Source organism: Corvus cornix, chromosome 1, assembly GCF_000738735.6.
Source record: "Corvus cornix cornix isolate S_Up_H32 chromosome 1, ASM73873v5, whole genome shotgun sequence".
In the NCBI taxonomy this organism is placed as follows: domain Eukaryota; kingdom Metazoa; phylum Chordata; class Aves; order Passeriformes; family Corvidae; genus Corvus; species Corvus cornix.
The window spans coordinates 55,310,408-55,326,292 of record NC_046332.1 but is presented as its reverse complement, the minus strand read 5'-3'; the positions used below and the strand labels follow the sequence as shown (position 1 = coordinate 55,326,292).

The window sequence follows — 15,885 nt, the reverse complement described above, 5'->3', positions numbered from 1 at the left end:
TTGCTCATCATGCCTGAAGGAAAGGCTAAGTTCCCTCCTTCCTCTGTGCATGCTGGTATTTGTTTTCCTCTTCGCAAAATATTTGCATGTAAATCCAGTGTGTATATAGTTAATAAACAATGTTGGAATTTGGCCACAATGTCCAGACTTGTAACTTATCTTGCCTCCTTGCAGCAATTTTTCTTGGTTTTCAATAAAAAACAAATTGTGGGATAACAAATGAGTTTTCCCTGATGGGAGTTGCTGAGGTTGTTGGCATGGCTTCTGTCACATTGGAAAAGATGCAATATGAAATGGAAATGCTAGTGCATACCTCTGAGTTGTTGATGTTGATGGGGAGTTGTTGACAAATGGCTGATGTCATTTCACATCAGCAAACTGACTCATGAGCGTAGTATACTTTTTCAATTTATAAAGTGTATTTATAAATTATATGTGCTTTATATATAAAAATATTTCCTAATAACAAATACATACAGTTTAATCTGTTCATACTTGGTTTAAGTGTTTTTATGTTGCGAAAGAGATTTGTTTTAGTAAGCATCGCTTTAGACCTTTATTAACCTAAAACAAACCTTAAAATAAGCCTAAATAAATTTTTCTTATTTTTTTAGAGGTTTGTTTAACCTCTGAAATGGACTTTGCTAGTCGAAAATGTCAAGAACTGGTTTCATGATTAAGATATGGCTGATGTCTTGGTGGAAAGGAATGGCGTGGGCAAGATTCTTTTCCAAAGCTTGACAAAAGCAGACTTAGGGAAACTTAGTTACAAATGGCAATACACATGTTTTGAAATAATATACTGTTAAACCACTGGTTTGATTATTGGCATAGTTTACTAAAGGATCATAGCTTTTATCTTTGGAGTTACAACTGAGATTTGTAATGCTAGATATGCTTGTGGATACTTGCCTAACACTTTATTGTTACAAACTCGTAGTAGAAAATGCTGTTGCTTACAGTCTACTTGTGAGCAAAAAAGTTGGTGGTATTTTTCCCTTCTTTATTTTTATGGTGTTAGTTGTTTCTCTGTTTCTTTAATTTCAGCTGAAGTAGGTAACTTAGTTCTGAGATTTGAAACTTTGTTACAAGCAACAAAGTATATTCTAGTGTCAAGGTTGGGTTTTGTTTGTTTTTTCACCTAGTGTTGTGTTTCTTAAGCACTTTTACTTCCTTATGGTGAGATCACTGATTTATGACAACACTCAGGGTACATTTAGCACTGGAAACATTCATTGCTCTGTAGAAAATGGTCCACAAGAAAATTTAAAGAGTCACAAAGTGAAGTGGCTGCTCTAAGTTGTGATTTCATCACTGATAATTAGTAAAGGAAGAAAACCTAGATATGATAAAGGTGGTCACAAGCCACCAGTATGACAAATCTTAATCATCTGATTTTTTTCTTGAGGCTTTATCAGAAGATCTATTTCAATGCAGAGTGGAAATTCTTAATGATTTTATGCATGGCAATGGTGTAACATAAAACTCCTGTGGTGGGTTCTGTCCCATTCCTGTTCAAGGAAGGTGACTTAAGACTGGAACAGGTGTAGAAAAGGACTTGGATGGTCAGGCAAACTGCAGCAAGAGGAAACTAGAAGAAACCAGCTTGCTTATTTGTCTTGTAGAAGAATGACTGGGAGAAAATAATGTTCGCATGAATATCGCAGGCAAGAAGTGAGGGGAGGAATTGTTAAAAGGCCAGTCTTTGTCCTTAGCCCCACATATCCATGTGGGTGGATGTACAGCAAGTGAGCTGTAGAATCAAGAAAAAAGCCCTCCTGCATGTAAGGCATTGGAAAAAACTGTAGGGGAATTTGTTATTCACAAATGCTTCCTGCAAAAGATTTCAGATGATATAGCAGATCACGACAGAATATATCTTAAGCTTCCTAGCATTTTAAATCTTGAGATGCTTGATTTAAAAGTGTAAACTAACCTTTTAACCAAGTTTTATGACCTTTTAAACTTTTCCACTTGTTACAAGAGCATGGTATAAAATAGATATTTCTATTCTCAGTCAAGGGTTAAAATTAGCTTTCTGTGAAATCAAATCCTGCTGCGTACAGAAAACAGAGCAACTGACAGTTTATAGCACAACAGTTGTCTTGCATCTTGCATGGAGTATGTAACTCTGGAATAATAGTCTCCAGTAACACCTTCAGTATATCTGCAGGTGTGCTGGCAGAGGACTCAGAACAAGCCACATTAGAAGCTTGTTGTGTTAGAGTTGATTTTCTGCTATCTGCTAATCTGGAATAAACAAACTTCAGAGATGAGACTTTCATTAAGTAAGCATAGGAAACACATGGGGGTATGTGTTATTGTCATCCCTGCAGAGAAAAACTGCTGGTTGAAATGATTCATAATTTCTGCATAATCAGAGCTCTTTTTTTTGTTTCTGAAGTAAAATGCATTTATAATTGTATATTTGCTGGTGAATCTCTTTGGAAGTTCTTCCCAAAAGAAGAATCTCCCTGTCTAACTGTTTTGATGAGGCAGAGGGAGAGGGGATGTGAGTTGAGGAGAGTATGTGTCGGTCACAAAGATTACCCAATTTTGGAGTAAGTCCAAATGAAAATTTTAGAGCCTCTTGTGAACTCTTGGCTTTTTGTTTTTCTTTTCTTTTTTGTTCTTTTTTTTTTCTTTTCTCTGAGTAAAAAGAGGCTGAATTGGGAGGGAGGTAGATAAAAATGTGAGACTTGTTTTTCGAATGCAGAAAAGAAATTGTGATCGGAGAATGTCAGGCAATTTTTCGATTAAAACCAGAGTTTTCTCATTAGGTGCAAACTCTTCTTTCTAGGGGTGACTGAAGTACTTAACACTGAGATACTGTGTCATAAGAATGGATTTGGGAAGAGTCAAAGACTTGACAGGATGACTTTTATTACTGTCTGAAAAGTCATACAGTTGTCTAAATCACCAGTGGATCACTTTACCTGTGTATTAATGAACTTGTTCGGAGTACATTTAAAATACCAGTTATTGAGTCAGAATGTTTAGTCTGTTAAAAGTATGTTATTAAATCAGTGAGTTTTGCAGTGCATTAATGACTTAAAAATTGAAGTAAGTCAAAATGGCACATTCAGAATTCATGATATCAGTAGAAGTTTAGCCACTGAGTAACAGTAGTGGTAGTATAAGGTTAGCAGGTTCAGCATTCTGAACAACCAGTTTCAGCACCTTCTCTGGTGGAAGACTTAGAAGTTAACAGTTCATCTCATACTAAAGATTTTAAAATGTAAATGCTGGATAAACAAATCAAGCCAAAAAGTTCTTAAACACCCCCCCAAAAAATATTTTGCACTTCCTGCTGCCGCAGTTTAAGGTGTTTTCCCCAAATCTTTCAAGTTCTAGTCCTGAAGCTTTTATCTTGATTCCGTTTTTCACAAAAACTGACCTGGATTTGCAGCAGCATGTGTATCAAAACATTTTTTGTCACTGATTTGAGCGGGTTCACAGCTTGTACAACGAAGAATTTTGTCTTCTGACAAACCCCCACTGTTTCATTAAAGCATTATTATATTTTATCACCAGGAAGAAAGCAGGTTGAGTAAAAGGTTGGGGTTTGGGGTTTTTTTTATTTTTAAATATAACAGTGTTACAGCACTGCAGTTACTGGACTTCTTAAATCTAAGATCTGTTAAATCTTGCTTAGACTTTGCTTCTACACATCAGGCTGCGATAACTGAAAGGTAATAATGCTGTCCATCGGCTCTTCACAGGACTCCTCATTATCTACCTGCAGGGTTCTCATTTAGGAATAAATAAACGAGCTCTTGTAGCCTTTTCAGGATCAGACCTCAGAGTCTGTAGTTCATTACATTTTGTTTTAATTATTGATGGGGATATTGATAGTGAATTAACACTTTCCTGTCCTTTTCCTGCTTTTTATGCAACCTGTTCTGTGTCTGTGATAACCCATTGTTACCACACTGAGAGCGCATGAGCCATCAAATGAAGAGGAAGGTGCAAGTTCAGATATGCGTAAAAGCAAAAGCACAACTGAATTCCTTCAGAAAGAGTACTCAGCCCAAAATCATTCTTATAGAAAAATACCATGGTAATACCTTGCCTGTAAGATGGAACTTTGACCTCCTGGAAGGTAGTTTGAAAGGAAAATGAATAAGGAAGTAGAAATGAACACCAGAAGCAGGAATTTTAGACCAGCTTAGTAGGCTACACTGATGAGCGTTGAACTATTTTGTGCACTTCAGAAGACTGACTGTGAAGTGTCCCCCCCCCCCAAAAAACAACAAATGGAAGAAATTAGACCAGAAGGAGACTTTCTTTTGTCCCTTTTAAGCATGTATTGCCATGCAGTTGTTACATAGCAGCAGCACTGATACTTCATTGTGGTTTCAGGCTGCCCCACAAGTGCCATTGGTGCCTGCTGCCTTATTCCCACTTGTATCCCCCAGCAAGAATTAGGGCAAACATAGGTGCTTTTTGCCTGCCCAGTCACAGGCACTGGGCTGTTTATAAGTAAAGGTTGTGTGTGAATTTTACTTCCCCCTCCCAAGTCTTTTTGGAGTCTGTGTATCTGATGTGTCTCATCTTGTAAAGATGTTAGATTAAAATCCTGTTGTAAACTATGACTTGTTAGAACAAGTTAAAAAAAGAAGTTGCATATGTTATCCATCCAACCCCTCCCTGACCAATCAGCAGCATACTGGATATCTGTTTTGGTTTTGTTTTCCCCAAAGAAGGCAAGGTTCTTTGATTATGAAGGAAAAAAAAAATTATAAGGTTGAGAAACATTGTCTTAAACTTAAGAAAGAGCCATGGGAACCCTTACATAGGCTGGAGATCTTAGTACAAAAATTACAGGTCTGTAGTTCTAGTGGTTCCAGCTACATGGTTTTTAGTTTGTTTTGGGGTTTTTTTAAGGATGGATAAAATATGTACTGTGCTCATTTTGCTTTCAGTTCAAGGAAGTATTTTTATTACTTCTTCCTTTTTTTTTTGTAATCTAGGAATAGCCATCTGATTTTTGGTTATTTGTTACACCTCAATTTGTTTATTCCAGGATTTTTCTTTCTTGGTACCTTACTTTTTGATAATGTTTTCATGGATTTCTGTTCTGTTTAGAAGTCTGAAAGACTTAGCCATTCTTTCAGATGTTATACCTACTGTGTAACAGCCATATAATTACTTCATTGTTTAAGGTTGTGATCAATAGTGTAAGTCAGCTTTCATGGTACAAAACAGATTTGTGTTGATAAACTGTTACAATTATGTTGTGCTGACTTCAAGAGCCATTGTGGGAGAAGGACATGAGTAATATAGATAAGGGAGATTAACCCTGACATCTGTGGGAGATGGGCAGACAGAAAGGGAAGTGATTAGATGAGTAATACTCTGCTTTCCATGCCACTGTAAATTAGCATCAGGTAGCTTTCTCATGTCTTTGCCCTCATGCCTTTGATATACCCAAAGATCAAATAACTTTTGTTCGTTTCCATGTTTGTAGCAGATTTTCTTACAGAACAGTGAGACTGTTCATGTGTAAAATGAATTTTAAAAAAGCAAATGTAGCATTTAAGTCTGTCAGGTGTGAAAAATAATCACCCTCAAAGTGCAGGCAAGTGAGCTGCTTCACAGAAATTGGTTTATGTGCTACTTATACCAGATGGTAAATGTGAGGTAACTTCTCTTTGAGCAGGTCATTGAGGCAGATAAAGCAGAGCATAAACAGTGTCCTCTCTTCACAGCTTGAGGGGAAAAAATAAATAATAGCTATTAAAAGAGAGAATGGAGTGAAAACCAAACCTGGACATTGCATTCAGCTTGTTTCTTCTTAGTAGTGCTGTCTGGGGGCTGGAAGAGGTTCGAGAGCATTAGATTACATCCTGCTGTTTTTAAGAACATCATGTGGAATTCCCCCATGGAGGTGGAAGGTGTTGACTTCCAAAGTAGACAGCTTTAAGAAAGAAGATCTCTGTGGCTGAAACGAGAGATTTGTACTAGAAGATACTGGAAGAGTGTGTCTGTGCAGGGATCCACTGCCTTCTTTGCAATAGAATGCAATTTCTGGTTTTATTTCACATCTTTTCCAGTTCTCCAATAGGTAGAAGTTGCTTGAATGGAATAAGGTTGTGTACCTGCACATTTATATACATGTGTATGAAATTTATATATTTTTCAACTTTTCTTTTGAATTTGATGAAAGTAGTGGTCACTGTTCTTCTTTCAGAAAAAAAACTTCATAATCTAAGTCTTAGTTCTGCTAGACATCTCTAATATACCTGGAAGTCCTCTTACAGCCTTCAGTTTTACCTGATCTTGCATCATTCTGTGCTAATAATTAAAGTGTACCGTGGTGTCTGAAGCTAATGTTGAGGACTTTTCAGTATCAAGATACTTTTTGTTTCCACAGAGAAGGCAGAGAAAGCCCTCCTCTCATTTGTGGGTGTTCACTGTGAATTTTTTTTTCATGTGCCAATAGGAACAGTTCAGGCAGATGACTGAAATGTAGTTCCATACAGTAAAGATATTCAGGTGGATAGTGCATGATGTAAACACTTCAGTTATTTTCTTCAGTGCTCTGAGTCAACCTACTATAAAGGCTAAAAATGGGAGATAGATGGCAGTTTTTAAAGTTTTCAGAGTTGAATGAAGATTTCTTCTTACTGCTGCCGTGTCTGAGAAAACTCCAGAAATATTTGTCCTGCTCAGGCTGATGGATACAATACTGGCGTGATACAATCCATTGATCCTTCTTAGGGCTGGTTGTTTATTGAGGAATGAAAATTAATGACTTGGATCCTCCCTCTTGTGCAGAAGGCGTGGGAGAAGGAGGAATTCTTCATGGGCCATGAACTGGGTTTCATACCACATGTTATTAAAGGTCATTGTGTTGATGGAACATGTTTGCTGCTAGATACTTTTTTTCCATCTCATGATACAAGTGTTTGGGTGCCTGTATGGAGTTCGCATGGCAAGAGGACCCACACAGGAGCAGTTCTTGAAGTACTACAGCCTGTGGGAAGGATCTGTGTTGGAGAAGTTAATGAAGGACTGCAGCCCATGGGATGAACCTGTCTGGGAGTAGGGGGAAGAGTAAGAGGAGGAAGGAGTGGCAGAAAAGAAGTATTTATGGACTGACCGCAACTCCCATTCCCCGTTCCTTTGCACCACTGAGGGACATGGGGGCTGGGAGAGAAATAGGAGAATCATTAGAGAAGTTGAGCCTGGAAAAAGGGTATAAGGGGAAGGCGATTTTAGTCACTGGGTAATGTTTCTCATTACCCTACTCTCTTACTAGTTGGCAATAAATTAAATTTCTCAAGCTGAGTCTGTTTTTTGCCCATGACAGTGACTGGTGAGTGATCTCTCCTGTCCTTATCTTGATCTATGAGCTTTTCATTGTGTTTTCTCCCTCTGTCCTGCTGATGATGGGAGTGATAGAGCCACTGGGTGGGCACCTGGTGGGCAGCCAGGGTCAACCCACCCTAGTCCACATCTACTTGTACCTACATGGAGGTCCTCAGGAATAATCCTGTTGTCTTATAGTATGGTTTTAGGGAATCTTGCGCACTTTCACAACAGATTCATTTCCAACAGTTTTTTCTGTCAATCTTAACCCCAAACCACTGTTGTCCTAAAGAAGAAGAAAGAGAAGATAAAGGAGAAATTTAAATGTTACATGTTGGCACCTAAAAGCAGGTGCGATAATGAAGCAGACTGCTATAGTAACCATCTCTTTTTTGTTCCTCCAGACTTGTGATACTCTTTTGACCACGTTTCTTGCAGGGAAATTTCCTTTTGTCTCCTTGGAACTGGAGTGTGCTATGGAGCTAATAATAAGAATATGCCAGGCTTTTGCTCCCTCCTTCCTCTGTTATTTCACGCAGAGGAAGCAAAAAACCCTGAAGTGATGTTTGCACAATGCTGGATTGCTTCAGGCTAGTTAGTGCACTACGTAAGAAAAAATGTAGGATGCATGTTTCTTACATTTGGCCATGCTTTATTGCAGGTCACTGTGGAAAAGTAAGCCATGTATTCCATTGTGATGGATGGAATAGAGTAAATAAGGATTGCTGGGGTGAAATGCAAGCAGGGTCTTTGTCAAATGTGTCATCATTTTGGCAAACATTGCTATTGCTGTACTACAGAGGATTCAAGGATGCCTCATATTCTTGCATCTTCTGAATGAAGGCTGGGGAAAAGTACCTCAATGTGACTATTTTAGAATGGACTTTCTTTTTGAGGGCTTAACACTGTTGGACATCAGTGTATGTATTTGCTTCCTGCAGTAACGATTGCAACTGAGCAGCTACATTTATGATATTTTGAAAACTGGTGGGCGACAGGTTCATTGGAGTGCCCAGGGGTGGTTTTAAAGCGAACCTTCCCGTTTCTGTCCCCTTCATCCGCTGGGGATGGGCTCTAAAGGAAGCAAAAGGAGAAACACCCTTGCAGGGTGTTGGCCAAGTCTGTGAGATCGGGGCCCCCTCTAGTGGTGACACCTCTGCTAGGCTCTACGGGTTGCTGCTCTCAGCCTGTTTTTATTCAGTCCTGGTTTTTTTCCCCCCTTTCCTCTAAGTCCCACATTTAGTTCCTCTCTGTATTAGCCCTTTAAATTTCCCACATATTATACACAGTGGTAAAGGAGAAACTTTTGATGTGTTAAATCTAGTGATTAAAAGAAAAGTGTATACAAAAAGTATACATATGATTACTTTGAAATGTCCTACATCTCTAGTGTGCTCTTAATTTAACTGTGACTTTGAGGTGGAGATTTTTAATGTTAGTTCTTAAATTAATCAATGGGAGACAGACGGAAATGGAAAACATGCTGAGAGTGCTCAGAAGTAGTGCTTACCAAGGGTATGAGATGGCAGGGTTGCTTCATAATCTTTTCAAAATACTGTCTTGCAAGGTCTGTATGTTTTTATGTCTTTCTGCCTGAGACAGATGCACTTTCTACATGTTTTGAGTCAGCAGCTGTACATCCGGACTCAGCAGTGTTGATCCAGATGCTATTGTTACATACTATGGGATCAGTAATGATGGCTTTGCTAGGAATCAACATTAGAGCTACATTTTTTCAATCTGGTACAAGTTGTACTTTCAGAAGGAAAAACTTTGGGCCTATGCATTACTATATAATATTTTTTTCCTTATAGGAAGCAGAATTATTTTTACTGAACATTCATTGTCTTCTGTTATTTTTAATTCTGCTTGCTAAGTAACTGAGATAGAAATGTCTGTTAGTGAAGAAATGCTGTGCATTTTTTTGGCATAATGGTCACGAGTAAAGCAGAATGCATTTCATGCCAGAGGCAGTGGCGATCTTTGCTGTCTCTTTTTCACTCGTGTAGCATCACTGTCCTGGAAGTTGCTGACTGCAGTAAAAGCTGGCTGTACACCTAAGACATTATTCATAAATTCTGGCTGAAAGAGGACGAGTAGGTATCCTGCCATGAGTATGGAGATAATGACAACTCGTAGGGCATGTCTTAAAAGTATGTAGCACTTCATAGTTACGTTAGTGTTTTCATGACTAATGGATAGCATTTGTCTCTAGAATGGTGTGTTTTCCTACCATTTAGGGGGAAGGCTGGAACAAAGTAATTGCTTCATTAGAGGTCATTGACATAGATTGGTTGTCTTATATTGAGAGTAAATTACTTGCCTTCTTTGCCAAAGTGGGGTACAGTGTTGCCAAAGATCTGAAGTGCACTTTAAGTAGATATTCGAAAAGATGCCCAAAATACGGTGCCATCAATTTGTGGCTTCAGTTGCCAATGAAGATATACCTTGCTAATGAGGAGATACAGGCTTCTTCAAAGACTGATAAAACTATGGGTAGCTTACAGTATAAGAGGAAAAGCTCCATATAGTTATGCCTTTGTAGACTTCTTTATGTATTTTCTAACGTTGTTATTTGCATTATGAAATTAGGGTTGAGCTTACTATTTTTTTTAGGCTTTTACAGTGAATTGTTTGAATTCCTTGTCAAATGCATTTCAGACATCTCATTTGAATGCCTTGAATGGTATCTGAGTACAAATGCAAATTGCTTCTTCAAAATTATTACTGTCTTTTATTCAGGAAATGCTGAATCCTACAAAAAAGGGACTTGGTGGGCTGGAATTAAGGTTGTTTGGGCAACTTTTTTCCCTTGCAATTTCTTGATTTCAGAACTTCATAGCAAATACAGATATTTCATACATATATATATATTTATATATATATAGATATGTTCCTGTTCAATGGTGGATAGATGCTTATAGCACAGTTTCAACTTTTGTCTATTGTTGGTTTGTGTGCTAGAAACATAAACTTAGTGAATTTGTCTAACATCTGAAATGTGTAAATCACTGCTTTTTAATAAACTGCTTTCTTTGAAGTTCTTGGCCAAGATTTATGATGTAGTAGTGCATGTACATATTTATTTAAGGAATTACTGTTACAGTTTAAAGTCTTAAGTTGTTTAGCTCTCTCATGAATAGTGTGCAATTTTAATTTAATAATGTGATAATAACTGATATTTAATAATATATTAATCACTGGAAAGTAGTAAAATTGGAGCACTTCAGTAGCTTTAGTGAAAGAAATGTAACTATCTGACTTCTAATATTATTTTGTTTATTTTGACAAAACCATTTTGGTTTCTGCAGTGCAGTGTTTTGTACCGTGTATATAATATATACAGGTATAGTGGCACTTGGTTATGTGGCTGTAAAATGTGAAGTCAGGAAGGTCCTACTCAGTGGTGGCACTTCATTGTGGTGGAGGTTGTCAGAGCTACAGGAATGAAAAGGTTTTGCCCCAGGGATGGGGGCCAGTAATTACTGGTGTAATGGCAGTGTGCTTCCTGGCCATGCAGTGTGCCAGTCACCAAACAAGGCTTGGAGTCTTCTGTTAAATGCTTACTTACCGGTGTGAACTTTTTTGCTTTTTATTGTTCGCTCCCAGCTAAGGAAGTGCTTATTTTGTGTAGTTTCTGTCTGGCTTCCAAGACAGTAATATTTCTCATACAAAAGCCATGTCATTATGCCAGAATTCTGCTGACTCTTTTAAAGATCAAGATTCCATCTAATATTTTTCTAAACTGGCTTGCTTATTTTTTTGTGTTCTGTTACTTTATTTTGGAGTTTTAACAAACTTGTTCTTGGCAGGGAAAGACAAAGTAAAGCCAGATGTAGTTTGAAAATATCTTGGTGTCACAAATAATGAATGAATGGTGCATTTCATTTAAAACAGGAAGCTCACACCATTGCATGGACTCCCCCTGTCCCATTGTTTCATATTTGTGTCACCTATTTCATAATAGAACTTACAGGAAATAGTGACCTCAGGTGAAACCTACCTGTACTGTCTTGGCAACTATGAAATGTCTTTCTGCTATCATAGATTCATTAATTTGTTAGATTTCCCCTGTGTTACATAGCCTAAGCAAATTGTTCAAAATTCTTTTAAACACCAGCAAATTCCACCCCTCTGTTCATTGTCATTTCTGTAGCAAAACCCAGTCTGTACATTATCTTCATTATTAGTAACTACCATGAAGTGTTGTTCTTCAAATTAGTGACGTAAGGGGGATGTGTAGCATAGCAATTTGGGAAGTGTAGAGTTAAAGAATTGCAGTAAGAAACTAAAGGTTTGCCAACTAGTTGTTTCTGTACTTTGAAAGTATTTTCACAAGTTGTTTAAAAGTGTAGTTTCTGCATTTCTCCTGTTACGTAAATAACCCAAGAATGCCTTTGCAAAATATTTTTCAGAAATGAAAAAATTTATGGATTTTTATGAAAAAAATTCATGAATGGTAACAAAACCAAGATATATGCATACTATTTTTCTCAGTATGTTCAAAAGTTTTCCTAAAGTCTTAATTCTTGTATTTTATTCTAGAACTTGTATTTCAGGTTAACTCTGAGTTTTTTACAGACTTACTGTAAGATGCAGAAATTTGAGGCAAAAGTACCTTCGTATAAAGTAGTATCAAAATAATTATGTAAACTTCAGAAGTTTCTCTACATGTTTGTATGGGCTTATAAGGTGCAGTATAAAACTGTTATGCAGGCTGTTTTCCTTTTAGGTTGTGAAGATGTGCTTTCCTGTATGGAATTTTCAGAAAGCTGCTAAGCTTTCTTCACAGCTGTATCATGTTCAGAGCTTCACATTCATTCTAGGATTGAATAAAAGCAGTCTGTTTTCTTCTTTTACTTCCATATGATCAGACAGGTCTATTTTTTGGCAGAAATTATACCACTTGTTAAAAATGTGGTGGGTATTCTGTATGTCAGATTCCATTCCAGTACTGTGTTCCACAAAGACATTCAGATTTGCTATTAATGATACCTTTTATCAGTAAACTGTAGTGACAAACTTCTGCTTTTTCTATTAAGTTATGTTACAACAGTGGTAAATAAAATGTGTAGTTTTTGTTCCTCTGCCTTATACTGTGAATAGATCAGGTTTTTAAGAATTATTATTATTATTATTGTCATCATAATAATTATTCAGGAAGCAACAATAGATGCAGGTGTTGAAATTATCAAACTGTGATAACTAGACAGCAACAAATAATTGACTTCCTTTGTTGTGTGTGTAGTGTGTCCTGTGGATGACAGGAAGGGATTTGTCTGTTATGATCTGTGTGGTTTTTGTTTTTCTTCCTTCGGAAAGAAAATTTTGAGAACAAAAGATAGTAATAAAAAATTAAAAAAAAAAATTAAAGGCATTTAATTGTGGTAGTAATGTCTGTATTAGGAACAGGGTCAGTCTAGTTGCTATTTTGATTTTTTGAGATACTAGAATTTTTCAAGAGTGAGTCAAATATTGTGGCAACAGGTTTTTTTTTTCATGTGAAGATAAATGTGAACAGGCATGAAGAGGGAGTTAAGGTGGCAGGCTGCAGTTTGAGAAGAAGTAACATTTTAGTGTTCACAGGTTTTGATCTGTGTATCACTGGAGAGGGATCAAGTGAAGGACGCGTTATTGCTCTCCATCTAGTGCCATACAGGTGGTTTTCACCCTGGATGGAGAGTGTTGCTGTGACCCAGCCCACTGCAGGGCTGGGGCAGCGAGATGCCAATCAATCCCAGCCCCATCCCTGGATCGAGTTTCCCCAAGACACAGACTCGGAGGGTGGGTCGAGGGGCGGCTCAGAAGCCTCAGCTGCACCCCCTGGGCGGTGCCCGGGTCCAAGCCACCTCCCCCGGTTCGGGAAAATTCTCGGTTACTCTGTTGTTCACTGGTTCTCTGTTGTAACTCCCGCCTCTCGGTTTCCCCCAGTGGTTCTTGTTACATGGAATCCTCCCCCGGCTTGTAACTCATTGGTTGTTTTCCCCTTTCCCCGCGGTTTTCAAACTCCCTATAAAAATGAGGGAAAGCCTCTCGGCGGGATCCCAGCTTAAGATCATTGCCATGTTCTGTTTGCGAAACTTCTGACAATAAACCTGTTAGAAGCCTGACCAAGAACAGCCTCTCTCTTCCTTTACCTCCGAGCTAACGTGAGCCGATCCCATCGGCTCCTGCCGTGTTTCCTCTGCAAAGAAGCCAGCGAGCTCAGCCAGCAGCTCCCTTCTTGATGCCGAAGTTGCTTCTGCGACGCACAGAAGTAACGCAGCCGGACTCTCTCTGACCTGGGGCATGCCAGAGCTCCTGCCACGAGCTCCAGAACTGCGTTAGGAGAGTTCACTTCACTCATCTGGATTTTGCTGCTCCTTCCACTTTAAAGGAGAAAGCAAGCAGGATGTTTGTAGCAATGTCACCACAGAAAAACATGATTTAAAGAATGCAAGGTTTTCTTTGCAATCAAATTGTAAAATATGAATAGCCCCTGCATGATTCAAAAAGTTACAGCATGTCAGTCTTCTGTTAATACCTGATAATAAACATAGCTAGAAAGGCAGCAGAATTCTTTTGGAATGCCATGCTGGTGAACAAATGCTCTCAGGATAAATAGAAAACAGTAGAGAATTAAAGCACTAAACCAGAGGAACACTGAAGAGCTTTCTCCTGCTTTGAAACAGTAGTAAGATTCACTCAACAGGGAATGCTTTTGTTTGATGTCAGAAATAAAGGGAAGGAGAATATGAGGTAATGCTGCATCTAACCACCATCAAAGCCTGGTAAGAGAAAGCAGAGCAGTTAGAGTTGCTGTTGTATAGTAACTTAGAAGTGAATAATTTTGGTTGAGGTGCTCAACTCAATCACGCTACCATTAGGGTCAGCAGAGCTGCTCTCAGTTACTGCACCTGGAGGCCATCACAACTGTCTTGGTAGGGGATGGAATAATGAAGCCAACTTCTTGTTGGAAGCAATGAGGTGAAGCTAAGTGGAAGCTGACAAAGAACAGAATGTGCTGAATTTCAGCTTGCATTGCAGGAGACAAGAACAAAACTAGTAAGTCCTTCTGACTGGTGATAGGTTTGAATTCAAGCTGTGCTTCTGCACAGCAAACTTCGAAGGATGTTAAAAAATTCTTCAGACTTCTACCTGCTTGTTCACAAAAAGCAAAAATATGATTTATAGCCCTAAAGACAGGAAACAGATCATCAGGGCTGTGGAAATAATCCATACTTCGGCTGCTTTTTCCTTTATTTAATTTAAGGAAGCTTTGAAAGAGGCTTTGAAGGATCAGGCACTAGGCCTAAAATAGCAGCAGTGAAGTGAGGAGATAATTAAGTTCTATTTTTTTCTTTACCATCAGACATTTCACTTTTTGCATAAGTACATTCGTGTTCCACTTAAAAGGTGACCATTCTTCAGGTCAGGTTATCTGGCTGATGACACGGGTAGGTGGCATTTGTGTAGTTTCTGAAGATAAGATATTTCTTCTGCAACACTATTTAAACAATGATTTGAGCCCAGTTGATTCACTTGAACACTGGCATGCACTATTATTTTATGACTTGAGCTTACATCGGTATTATGATACCTCATTCTTCATACAGTGGTAGTTAAGTAACAAAACTCAGTAACGTTTTTTCCTCCTTATTTTCCTTTGTGTCTGTGTGCTTAGAATGGGAAATGAATGAATAACTGATCAAAAGTAAAAAGCTTTTGTTCTGTGGGTACAAGCAGTGGCTTTGGGGGATTGGAATCCATCATTGTTGTCTTGTATGTATTTATATAAAATCCATTCTTGAAAACCTCTGCTGTTTCTTTAGGTAGCATTCATTTATAAATGGTTTCGACACAGGAGAAAAAAGTCAGTTTGAAGAATTACCTAATTTATTTATTTATTTAAAGAAATTAAAGATGTAATCATGGTTACTTGTTTTCTCTCAGTGCTATCATTATTTGCAGATGTCTAACTGTGTATTGGCTAGATCTTTGGGTATATTATATGAGCTTTGGAATCTGTTTGCAGCTATTTCCTCAGCATATTGAGTCCTGCAAATAATTACTTTTTATTAGACCAAATAAATCCTAATTGAATGTTTGCTCTTTTATATGCAGCCTGTTCCGTTTCAAAATTGTAAAAGATTGTACTAGTTTTACTTTGCTTAATAAAAATACTGGTCTAATTTGCTGTCTCCCTGTAAATTATATTTATTCACTTACTTTAATAAAGCACAGCTTTTCAAAGTACATCTTTCTGACGGTTCAAAAAATGTACCTTCTCTCTTTTTCCTCTTTTCAGATTTATCCAAAAATAGGTTAACTGAAGTTCCTACGGAGTTGTGCCATTTTGTGTCACTGGAAACACTAAATCTATACCACAATTGCATCAAAGTTATACCAGATGCCATAGTAAACTTGCAAATGCTAACTTACTTAAATTTGAGGTAAGTTTAACTTTGCCACTTTTTTTTTGTTTATTTGCAAATATGTAAAGCTTTTTTTGTCTGCACTTCATAAGCTTCTGGCACAACTGACTGCATTTTTTCATGTTACTGAAAGGGGTAATGCAAAAGCTCATTGGCT

The 15,885-nt window shown here is 37.9% G+C and overlaps 1 protein-coding gene across 1 annotated transcript in view; it reads left to right on the top strand.

Annotated features, from left to right (window-relative positions):
- Nucleotides 1-15,885, top strand: part of LRCH1 (leucine rich repeats and calponin homology domain containing 1) — a 118,888-nt gene that overhangs the window by 39,760 nt on the left and 63,243 nt on the right. Inside the window, 1 exon segment of the mRNA XM_039567696.1 lies at nt 15,602-15,746. Coding sequence (XP_039423630.1) covers nt 15,602-15,746 — 145 coding nt within the window.